The following is a 12,887-nucleotide window of genomic DNA, read 5'->3' as shown; positions in this document are numbered from 1 at the left end:
ATCACATTGTTCGAACTAGTTGCATGCCGGAGCTATATAGGATCAGTCCCTTGAGGAATTATTAAATGGCCATGTTATATCACATTAGATAATTGCAAAAACACAGTTGATGGACAGAATGTAGAACAATGTCATACATTCACCCCAGTACAAGGATCTGGGCCTAAATCCATCGTTTTTTTGCACTCCACACCACCCTGGGTTAGACATTGGCTATATGCAAATCAGCTCTGACCCTGTGCCTCATGGGAACAGTCCAGTCCGAACTACCAAGCCATGTCTTTCCCAGACCGGAATCAAGCATCCAAGGACCGGTTTCTGGCTATCAGACTTCATCAGCCTGTATAGCTTGACTCCAGTGGTGTGGAGAGCCTGGGACTCACGTCTGAGCATACCCATCCCACTCGGGGTGAAAATTGCAAAAAACACAGTTGATGGACAGAATGTAGAACAATGTCATACATTCACCCCAGTACAAGGATCTGGGCCTAAATCCATCGTTTTTTTGCACTCCACACCACCCTGGGTTAGACACTGGCTATATGCAAATCAGCTCTGACCCTGTGCCTCATGGGAACAGTCCAGTCCGAACTACCAAGCCATGTCTTTCCCAGACCGGAATCACGCATCCAAGGACCGGTTTCTGGCTATCAGCCTTCATCAGCCTGGATAGCTTGACTCCAGTGGTGTGGAGAGCCTGGGACTCACGTCTGAGCATACCCAGCCCACTCGGGGTGAAAACTGCAAAAAACACAGTTGATGGACAGAATGTAGAACAATGTCATACATTCACCCCAGTACAAGGATCTGGGCCTAAATCCATCGTTTTTGTGCACTCCACACCACCCTGGGTTAGACACTGGCTATATGCAAATCAGCTTTGACCCTGTGCCTCATGGGAACAGTCCAGTCCGAACTACCAAGCCATGTCTTTCCCAGACCGGAATCAAGCATCCAAGGACCGGTGTCTGGCTATCAGCCTTCATCAGCCTGGATAGCTTAACTCCAGTAGTGTGGAGAGCCACTCCACCCAGGACGGGGCAAGATCGTGACGTGTAAGTACGGCCGTACAGACCTTCCTCCTGGCTTGCTTCTCTGGGACAATGCGCTGGTGGTGGAGATCGCAGCCCCTCCTTATGAACGTAATGCTCGTCAGTTGCGTGGCGGCCAGCAACTGAGAGTGCTACTGGCCACTACCATTTTAAGGCCCGTTAGATGCATTCTGTGGTGATATTGTACCGGCGTAGTCAGGAAACAGCCTTGGAGGAGCTCATTGCACGTCAAAATAAACCTGGGCCCTAAAACTGGAGTGGGCTCGAAGTCCTGGATGGCAAACTCTAGCAGAGGCATGGAAGGACGAGGCAAGCCCTTCCCCAGACAGGAGCTGACGGAGATGTAGCAGCCGAGAAGGTCGTCCTGATGGGTCGGACTTTGCCAGGACAGCGGTGGATTTGTTTAGAAAGTCAGATTGGTTGCTGAGACCAGTTTCGACCGGCAGAGAGCCTTCCCAGTCCTCTTAATCACCTGAACCATCGCCAGATTCAATGCACCAGGTATCAGGTGTCACTAATCAAGGTGCAACCAGTGCACATGAAGAAATTTGCAGCACAGAGACTTCAGCAATGGTAAAAGTGAGTACCATGGTACAAGCCTGCACCCCGCCATGCCATCTCAAACAGATGCTGAAACTATCAATTCAAGAGACATGAGGAGCCGCAGTAGTCTCATGACTATGCAGATGCAGGCAGTAAATGCAACTTTAATCGGGGCACTTGAAACCGGATGCAAAGCAGGGTGTGTTTACAGTTTAATGACAGGAGCGCAAGAGGGCCCCTCTGGGAACAAGCTCCTAGTCAGGCACCAGGCCTTGCCATCTTTGGGGAGGCCAGTGAGCGTAAGAAAAGGGCACTAAGTATGAGTAAACACTTTTCGGTCAATATTGGGGCATAGACTGATAAGGTAGAACACTTTTGCATTGTCGAATCAGTCTGACTGGACTGGGGAGGGCTTGGATGAGGGGCTCAGAAGAGGCTCAAGAGGCAGTTCTGCAAACTGCTCCAGTGATTCAAGTGGAAGAGGGGAGGTCCTCCCGGATGACTTGGGGCGAAAAAAGCCCTGGCAAACCCCCAAGAAAGCAATTCCACCAAACGTGGAACTTGGAGCTAAGGCTGGATTAAAGTGGGACTATTCGGTAATGCCAAGGCTGGAAGAAAGTATGTCAATTGCCCAGACAGGGGTGGGGGGTCTGGCTCAAACTAACACTGCAACCCTGGAGGCTGTATACCTGGGAATCAGGAAACCAGAGCAGACAGCCATAGGGTGCAGGCCTGCCAATAGGAAACTGCAAGGCGCTATATTAAAGGTTGGAAAAGCATGCTCTGAGTTCTTGGACAAAATGACTGAGATGGAGAAAAGGGTGACCACTTTAGAGGCTAATGTTCCCGCAAACCAGAAAGATGGAATAGATCATGAAGTGAGATTGACCGACACTTGGTCGAAGCTTGAGATTTTAAAATAGACTCGGATGTAATAATCTCAAGGTCCTGGGAGTATGCAGAAGGAGCCGAGAAAAATGTCACTCTGCAGTTTATGTTCGAGGCATATGAGCTGCAGATTACACTGTGCATAGATCGCCACCTAGTGTTGGGCCCGGATGTTTGCAGTTTGTTTTTGTCCTGAAAAGTTCTTTGGAAGTCACGAGATAGGTGACTCCTCCTTAGGACCACATTGCACATGGGCATTGGGCTCGGATGTGTTTCCTGCGCTCCGGTTTGGAACCGATTTTCCTTCGGCGCGCAATCCTCACCGAGTTCAGCGGTATTGTTTCGATCGCGGTCGTCATCGACACGACTCTTCACTGCTTCAAAGTCTTTGATTCCGGTCATCGACGAAGGCCTTCGGGCCTACCTGGGCCTTACTCTGTGGCTCATGGAAAGGACGACATTCAAGAAGTGTCCTCAATGTGGGTCGAAGTTTCCCCACACTGATCTACATGAGGTGTGCAACCTTTGCCTCTCCCCGGACTACAAGGCCAGAGACTGTTCCGCTTGTGCCTCCTTCCACTCCAAGAAGACGATTCGGGACCGACGAGCTCGAAGAACCATGGCTCGCTCGTCAGCTTCGATCCCGGACGACATCTTTGAAGAGGGCGTTGACGTGTCAGAACAGCAGCGGGCCGAAGAAAGCGCCAGCTCCTCTGATGCCGAAGACTCAGATGTTGTGGACTTTACTCCAGCTCAACAGGTCGTAAGTACACACGTCGGCCCGACCCTTCCTCGACACCCTCCAAAAAGGCTTCGGTCACACCCTCACCTTTGGGCCCGGGTCCACACCGAGAGACTGCTTCCCACGCCCTGCCTTCGAGCCCGGCAAAAAGCCTACTAAGGCTTCAGGCGGCTCAGGCTCGAGTCAGCCTATTCCCGGAGTCGATCCCATACCGGCACCGAAAAAGAAGCCATCTTCCTCATCCACGCCGACCGCTGCTTCAACACCCAAGCACTCGGTGCCGAAGACTGGCGCCGGCTCATCGACGTCAAAACCGCACTTGGAGCCGAGTAAAAAACTGCCTAAAGGCCCCGACTCCCATACTTCAGAGCCGAAAAAACCTCCGGAACCCAAAAAACATGTTCCGGTTAAGCACATTTCAAAAGGTCACAGTTCTAAGCCGAAAGACCCTAGACCAGCTACCGAGTCGGTGCCGAAAAAACCTCAGGAACCGAGAACTTCGACACCGAAGGATCTATCCTCCACAGAAGAGCTTTTTACACCAGATGCTACTCAAAAGACTCTTGTAAAGGATATTAAGACTGGCCAACTGACTCTTAGCTCCAAGAAGAGACCACTAGAGGCGCCTGCCCCTCCTCCTCTTCCAAAGAAGAGAGACATTGCAACCTCTCCATTAAGGGTCCCTTTTCCACCACCTCCCCATACTCTTCCTCCTCCTCCACCACATCATTCTCCTACACCATCCCCTAATCCAGATAATGATGTAGATACAGACTCTGATGACACAGGTGGGGGTGCACATGACCCAGTAGGGACCAATAGTCCCCATCAATCACCTAATCCTTGGGATGATTAAACCACCCCTGATGTGCCTTATGTCCCTCAAGATGATGTATATCCCTCCAGGCCTTCCCCCCCAGAGGACACTATAGGTTTTAACCTAGTAGTCCATAGGGCTGCCCAATACCATGGGGTCGACTTGCACACAGACACTGTGGAGGATGATTTCTTATTGGACACTTTTGACACTACACAAAGGTCCACTTCCATTTTGCCAATGCTTAAGGGGGTAATTAAGCATGCAACAGAGGTATTTAAAGATCCTGTCAGGTCTCGAGACCTCAACTCCCACATTGAGAAAAAATACAAAGCTGCCCCTAAAGATCCAGTTTACATTAGACGCCCAGCACCGCTAGATTCCTTGGTAGTATCTAACGCACGTAAACGTGCCAATTCACAAACATCAGGTAAGGCCTCACCACAAAATAAGGAATCTAAACTCCTTGACGCCTCCGGCCAACGAACAGCGCCACAGGCAGCTAACTCAAGCGCTATAGGCAAGATATGACAGGGCACATTATGATAAACTGGAATCCATAATGCAGCATCTACCAGATAAATATAAAAATAGGGCCAATGAACTCCTTCAGGAAGGTAAAACTATCACCAATACTTCCATTCGTTGTGCCCTAGATGCCATAGAGACTGCCTCAAGGGCAATTAACACCAGTGTCCTTTTGCCTAGACATGCCTGGCAATCAGGAAACCAGAGCAGACAGCCATAGGGCGCAGGCCGCCAATAGGAAACTGCAAGGCGCTATATTAAAGGTTGGAAAAGCATGCTCTGAGTTCTTGGACAAAATGACTGACTGGAGAATAGGGTGAGGGAGATGCTCTTGTGACCTCGACTAGGTCTGTGGGCTTCATTGAGGGGCTGGTCTGAGCCTTTGACTTGTAAAGGGGGAGAAGGGCCACCTGTAGGAGTGTCAGAAAGCAATTCCAGAGAACAGCATTACAAAGTGTGTTTGCATGCAGAAATGAGCCTTATGTTTTTTTAATAAATGGAAATTGCAAAAGATATGCAATGACTATGCCAACAGTAATTATACAAAATGCTTCCTACAGTACTTAGCTGTGCCACTGCAGATTGGAGGCACATTACTTAGGAGATGTTTGCAGTTGCGCTCTCATGCTTGAAGAACCCTGGGGGCGCAACGAGCGTTTACACCGGCTTTGTCCGCTCCGGGGTCATTTGGTATTACAGAAGGGGCAGCAGATGCTTGTGCATCCCCTTCTGTCATACCGATAGTGCTGGGGCACATAATGCGCAGCGATATCCTCATTGGGCATTCCCTCATTTACCTGGTGGTGTGGCCCCACGCTGTATTACGGGTGCAGAGGCTAAGAAGCTGTCAGTGCGCCCCCTCAAGGCAATCCTCTGGAGGGAGGATAGGGGGTCCCATACCCCCCAGACATCCCCTTGCAGGCATGTGCAGTCACTCACTGGTTACCTCCTGCACTGTGAAACAAGGAGCAGCTGCTTCATTTTTCACCTGAATAAGCTGCCCCCAGGGCAGCACAAGTTTGAGGCTTCCCTGGGGCGGAGCATTCACTATAATGAGGCGCATTTCCCGGTACCGCTGGGTGCACCTTTTTCACCTTTTAAAAGGTGCACCCAGCGCTAATCAGGAAAAGGCACTGCATGCGTAATAGGGCCCCTGATGGGAAAGTAAAGATCCACTCGGCCCACAAAACTTAACACTTGATTCTAAAACGCACTACATTGCTTGCTTGAAGAAACAGACTTGTTTCTAAAATGTTTTTTTACTTAATTTTCTTTGTAGGACTAGGTTCACAAATGTATGTTCTATAGCAAATTAGTAGTTTACACCAGTCATATAGAGAGTGCATATATTTGCACTGCATGACATCTGGAGATACCTTGAGCATCTTTAAGATGCCCTTGAGCAATGTTTTTGAAAGTCATTTGCACAAAGCATTTCACATGTATTCTCGCATTTCCAATGCAAGCCTTCATGAATACAATCAATGTAAATCAAAAATCTATGATCAGCTCCACATTTATCCTTCAGTTCCTTAATCAAGTTATAGGAGTTTGTTGAGATATATTCCTTTTTTACATCAAATATGAGATTCGGCATGAAGGTTTTAATTATGTAAAAAACATGTATTTTGTATTGACTCCTTTGTGTGGATTCTATCTCTTGTAGCAAGTGACATGCTGATTGGTGATGGCCTTGTCTTGCTTGGTGCCTGCCTGTATGCCGTTTCTAATGTATGCGAAGAGTACATTGTAAAGAACTTGAGCAGAGAAGAGTTCCTAGGAATGGTGGGGTTGTTTGGGACCTTTGTCAGTGGTATGCAACTGTAAGTATTTTTGCATCTATCGAAATATCAGCATTGTGCTTTTTCTTTTGTAAATCCAGGTACTTTTTCTTAACAAAAAACTCAAAAAATGCATATTTATTATCACGTATTCCATTGAGCAGTGCCCAGGAATGTAGTTTTGAGGTCTGACGTTAGCCAAGACCTTTCGCTTTTACTAAAATGACATGTATAATACACTTCTAGGGGTTTTCAGACCGCTCTCTTGACCCATTAGTGTGTTATTGCCATTAAAGTTTTTCTCCCCCCACTAGAGTTCATGCAGCGTGGGACAGTGGGTCAACTCACTTCCGTTAACTTCACAAGGAGCATGTGCACTCACAAAGTAGTTCCGTTAAGCACCAACGATTACTGTTACAAGGTGTGCTTTTTTAGACCAAAAAATGTTTTTGCTTTTAGCCATATTTTCTTTATATTGATGAGAGCCAGTAGCTTTGCAACAAAACGTGTTGCAAATACCGTGAACAAAAACATTGAAAAAGCCTAAGAGTTGGCTCCCAACGCAAAACATATTGGATTTTCCAATTCCCGTTTTGTGAAGCAGTGTAGAGTACATTGCACCTGGGAGTTTAGAGTTGGATTGGGTTTTTACATAGCAGTTGAAAGAAAAAAATTTATTTTTACTTTATTTGAACATCCGGATTCATACATATGAGCTCAATACATGTACAATGGAATTTAATTTCGGACCTGCCCCAGACCAGTTATCACACATTTGATCATAAACAGTTTTGTGTGATGGGCACAATTGCATGTAGTAGACCATAATAATTCTGAGTTTATACAGCGCCTGGTTACTCTGACCAGTGTGTCCCCGCGCTATTCAGTGGCCTCAGCAACCCCCCAATGCAGCTTACCCGACCCGACAGCAACACTAAATCCTTGGGAACAGAAAAGTTTTAAGTTCCCTACGGAAAACAGCCTCCGAGGGCTCAATACGGAGTCTTAGGGGAAGGGTATTCCATCTACGAGCCGCCAAAAGGCGAAAAGATCTGCCTCCCATTCTGGCCCTGCTGGTCTTGGGGACGTACATCAAACCAGCACCCTGAGACCGCAGTAGCCGAGTGGGCGTATACGGTGTAAGCAAGCTCCGCAGGAAGCAAGGGCCATTTCCCTGAACGATTCTATGGCTAATACAGAGGGCTTTAAACTGGGTGCGCTCCCTGATCGGCAACCAGTGCAATGTCTCCAGGGCCTTTTTGGAGGGAGATCTCCTGGGAAGCATTAGTACCAGGCGTGCTGCAGCATTCTGAATGTTCTGCAGTCTCTGGAGACACCCCACATTCGCTCCCAGGTAGAGGGCATTCCCATAGTCCAGCCTGGAAGTAACCAAGGCATGGACCAGGGCCCTCCTAGCTGACATTGGGAGCAAATCGAGCGTCTTCCTCAGACTGCGAAGAATGCCAAAGCAAGTTCCGGCCACACGTCTAGTATGATACTCAAAAGAGATTTTAGAGTCGATCCAAATGCCGAGGTTCTTAACCTGATCCTTAGGTACAGGTAAGGGACCAAAGTCTGAGGCCACCATACCACAATGTGCTGTGTGTGTTTGTCTACCGCACATTTATTGCTGTGTCACTAATAGGAAATGCATTCTTACTTGCCAGCAAACAATTATTAGGAGGAGTTGCAGTGTGGTCATGTACAACTGTAAAATAGTATCACAGACTGAATAGCCTTGCTGATCCACTAAATAGAATTCTAGACGCCATAGCGTCCTCCAGGGAAGTATTCTAATTGAAAATAGGCACTGGCATCATCATGGTTATTGGGTTGCTACACATTGATCAGCAAAAACTGTCTGAAAGAGTCAAACATACTGAGGGAACCATAAAACAACTAAAATGAAGCATGACAGCTTGATTCTGGTGTGCAGAGTCTCATAGACCAGGTTTGCTCTTCTTGAGGGGAGAGTGGAAGATGCAGAGGGGTGCTCCAGGTGAAAAAATATAAGAGGGAACTAAAGGATGCAGCATGTTTAACTTTCTGGAAAACTGTCTCCAAAAGAAGGTAATACGCACAGAGTCCCAGCAAGATCACCCCTGGTTTCACCCCTTAGGCAGTAATTGATTACCTATTACACTACATGGATAGAGACCTCATTTTTCAAAACACCTGCAAGGCGCGTCACTTCAAAATAGATGATAAAGAATTGAACATCTTCCCAAGTTATACTTCAGCAGAAGCAGACCTCCTTAGCACCCGTCAAAAGCAGCTTAAGGGGGAGAAACTTCAAATATATTGTAATATTTCCAGCAAAATTAAAATTAACCTCTGGTAATCCCCTTTTTCACAAATCCGGCTGAAGTATGACAGTGGATTGATCAATAAGATGAAGACAAAGACTGAAAACATGGGACCTGAATGACCCATTCACACAAATAAACAAACCCTTGAACAGTGAGAAAACACACCAGAGGCTTTCTAACGAGAAGACCAGCACAAATAGAAGAGATGGCGTCTTTAGAAACAGCAAATACCCACTTATGATGGGACTCCCTGCTCAGTAGAAGAGAATTGGAATTTCACAGCACTGAGGATGAGCTCAACAGGGAACAGTTTGAATCAGAGTAAACTTTACTGCCAACACTCGCCTAGAACAGCAGATGATCCTTGAAAAACAGAAGAGTGATTCTGCTGTCCCTGACTAACAATGACTAACTAACCTGTCCACTCAGTATGTGAAATGACAAGTTAAATTGTAAATGTGAGCTGGCAGCAGCTGAAATCACCTCTGCGGTGCACATTCTTCCGAAATGGGAGGAAATGTTGCATTCAACCAATGTTGGTTTAATAGGTTGCAAAATTGTGCACATTTGCAATATTTGGGGAACAGTCAACGAGGGGTTTGGAAAAGATATTCAAACAAGCGTAGAGACTGGATAGGTAGTCACTGGAAAGGTGTGATGGACATATTGTCAAGGGTGCGGTTTGAGGCTAATCTGCTGGTTGGCTAAATGATTCAGTTTCATTGTTCACATGTCTGTGCTATCATCGTATACATTTCTAACTTGGACTGATATTGGCATGGGCACTAGTGCAAAGCGATATAAAACAGTTATTCATTTCTATCTGAAACGTCGAGGGATCAACATAGTGTTTCAGCAGGAAGCTCATGGTACGAAGCAGGAGCGACTAAATTGCAGCACAATTGGAGAGGTCAATTCATAGCAACATGGTATTCTTCGTTTGCCAGAAGTGCTTTGATATGAGTCCAGCATGGCACACCACTTAAAGCACTTGACCCGTGAATAGATAAAGGTGGCAGGTATGTGTTGGTGAGAGGACACAAGGTGGCCAAAAATAGTGCTGTGCAGCATTTATATGTCTAATGTAAATCAAACTGAATTCTTTACAGAACTCTTATCAACGTTTGGCGTATTGCCATAACCTTGCTATGGAGGGTGGGAGGTGGCCTGCACAAGGCACCCGATACCGCACACATGGGAAATATGCGTTCTGCACCACTTTCATGGTAATGAACAACAGAACGTCACCTCCAGTTTCCTCGATTTGTGTGTACTGGTAGCCAAACGGTTTGATTACTAAAAGATGGAAATCCCCTGAATACCCTCACTCGCTAGCCTGGAGGTGCACGCTGCTGGTCTGGGCCAAGGCTGAAAGTGTTGCTCTACATAAAGAAACATAAGGATGACACACTAGGCCTTCGCAAAATCCTTATGGCAGCAAACTGGCACGCCATACTACACGATTTACAAAATGAGTTGCAACCAGACACAGACTTGCCAGATACTGTAACTACCACAGAACTGAGGTCAGAGGAGGTACATCAATCTTAAATATAGTTAATGGAGTGTTATTGGGTTCAGAGCGGCGTGTTCACCTCTTACCATTGATATAGCATCCAACGTCAGCCGCCCTGAAGTTGTAAGCTACACTTACACTCATTATGCACGGGGTCTAGGCACATACTAGTTAGGCTAGTTCCTCCTGTTATTATTACTTTGTATGCTCATTTTTTCCCCTCCTCCCAGTGCTAAAAAGTTGGACTGGGACTAATGCTTTACTAGTAATGCGTAAAGATGACCTTAAGCATGGCGACTGCCACGGCTACCACTGTCCATGACAGACGCGGTATGCTCAACCCACATTTACTGTTAACATCTCATTGCTGTAAATGAAAAGGAAGTAGACATGTAGGCCTGAAGATTATTTATTGAATACGTATTGCATATCTGGTATTGTAATTAGCACTGTACAATTGATTCTTGTAATATATTTGTTTAATCTTGTGAACAAAAATAAAAACAGATTAAAAAAAATAAAGTGGGGGGTGGGGAATAGACTCCAAATGTTTGGCAAATATCGGACAGGACAGATCGCAACCACCACTTCCAGACAGTCAGGCGGTAAGAGTTTCTAGGGCCTTTGGTGTTTGGAGGACACAGTGGAAGTTAAGAGATGCCTGGAGACCGCTACAGCCAACACTAATGCTCGTTTTATTCCCCAATGCACAAATGACATACATACAGTCAGGCAGTGCTACACTATGCCATTTCAGGCGTCGTCGGCCCGGCTTGCTTGAATCCTGATGGAGCAGTGAGCAAGGGACTCATGTCTGAGTATACCCTTCCACGCTTATGGTGGACAAAATGATTCAGAAAAGGGGGTGGTGATGAACAGAGTGTCTGAATTAAGCAGACCACTCTTACCCAGTCCAAAGATCAGGGCTTGATCCATCACCGTTATTTAGCTCACTGCCCCATCCCAGCTCAGAACCTGTCTACATGCAAATTAGTCTGGGTAGGAGTGTTCTGCTTAATTCAGATACTCTGTCCATCACCACCCCCCTTTATGAATCGTTTTGGCCACCACAAGCGTGGAAGGGTATGCTCAGATGTGAGTCCCTTGCTCACTGCACCATCAGGATTCAAGCAAGCCGGGCCGAAGACGGCTGTAATTCCAGAAACCGGTCCCCGGAAGCTTGTTTCCTTTCCAGTAAAGAATTGGCTTGGTAGTTTGGTCTGCCCTGTTCCCATGATGCACTGGGCCAGGGACAGACTAATTTGCATGTAGACAGGTTCTGAACTGGGATGGTGCAGTGAGCTAAAAAACGGTGATGGATCAAGCCCTGATCTTTTGACTGGGTAGGAGTGTTCTGCTTAATTCAGATACTCTGTCCATCACCACCCCCCTTTATGAATCGTTTTGGCCACCACAAGCGTGGAAGGGTATGCTCAGATGTGAGTCCCTTGCTCACTGCACCATCAGGATTCAAGCAAGCCGGGCCGAAGACGGCTGTAATGCCAGAAACCGGTCCCCGGAAGCTTGTTTCCTTTCCAGTAAAGAATTGGCTTGGTAGTTTGGTCTGCCCTGTTCCCATGATGCACTGGGCCAGGGACAGACTAATTTGCATGTAGACAGGTTCTGAACTGGGATGGTGCAGTGAGCTAAAAAACGGTGATGGATCAAGCCCTGATCTTTTCACTGGGTAGGAGTGTTCTGCTTAATTCAGATACTCTGTCCATCACCACCCCCCTTTATGAATCGTTTTGGCCACCACAAGCGTGGAAGGGTATGCTCAGATGTGAGTCCCTTGCTCAGTGCACCATCAGGATTCAAGCAAGCCGGGCCGAAGACGGCTGTAATGCCAGAAACCGGTCCCCGGAAGCTTGTTTCCTTTCCAGTAAAGAATTGGCTTGGTAGTTTGGTCTGCCCTGTTCCCATGATGCACTGGGCCAGGGACAGACTAATTTGCATGTAGACAGGTTCTGAACTGGGATGGTGCAGTGAGCTAAAAAACGGTGATGGATCAAGCCCTGATCTTTGGACTGGGTAGGAGTGTTCTGCTTAATTCAGATACTCTGTCCATCACCACCCCCCTTTATGAATCATACCTGAATACAGCATTCCTTGCAGCGCATGCGTTCCCCAGGCTTGACTTAAAACTGGGCTCAGTGAGCTCATAATGCTGTGGGACAAAGGCTATGTAATCCAAATATACTCAGATGATTTATTTCTGGTTTTGCAGGATGGCAGAGCTGGCATGGCTAGTAAGGAGCTGTCATGATGTAGCATAACTGGACCAAAACATACACATTCCCCCTTAAACTGGGTCAAAATAGTTCACCAACAGAGCTCGGCATAAAATGGGAACCACATACGTTTATACAGACTAAGATATGAGAGACGGAAATCTGGTAAAAATACTTACAGCGCCAAACGGCAGCATAGACTCCTGGAACATAGCTACCGCTTTAGTGATGGGGCACATAGAATGGCAAAAATGATTGAGCTCAACCAACTTCTATGATTAAGAAAAAAGGGGTAACCCTGTGTCCCTCAGAACCTGGGTAGTTTATAGTTAAACAAGAAAATGGTTCTGTCAGGTAAAATAACCGTTAGTTGGGGAAGCTTTGACTGCCATCTGAAAAGTAAGTTCTCCCACAAGCTTACGCTAGGTCCAGTACTACCAGGATTCTATACCACTGAAGATAGGAATCTCTGGATTCAAA

General features: G+C 46.8%; 1 protein-coding gene across 3 annotated transcripts in view; it reads left to right on the top strand.

The window, feature by feature from the left end:
- Window positions 1–12,887, top strand: part of SLC35F2 (solute carrier family 35 member F2) — a 305,693-nt gene that overhangs the window by 240,752 nt on the left and 52,054 nt on the right. For all 3 annotated transcript variants that reach the window (XM_078657041.1, XM_078657042.1, XM_078657043.1), the window contains exon 5: window positions 6,237–6,393. In XM_078657041.1, the coding sequence (XP_078513167.1) occupies window positions 6,237–6,393 (157 nt within the window). The remainder of the gene's footprint in view (window positions 1–6,236; window positions 6,394–12,887) is intronic.

This window comes from Lissotriton helveticus, chromosome 8 (genome assembly GCF_964261635.1).
Source record: "Lissotriton helveticus chromosome 8, aLisHel1.1, whole genome shotgun sequence".
In the NCBI taxonomy this organism is placed as follows: Eukaryota; Metazoa; Chordata; class Amphibia; order Caudata; family Salamandridae; genus Lissotriton; species Lissotriton helveticus.
Note: the sequence above shows the minus strand (reverse complement) of the source record. Positions and strands in the feature narration are given on the sequence as shown.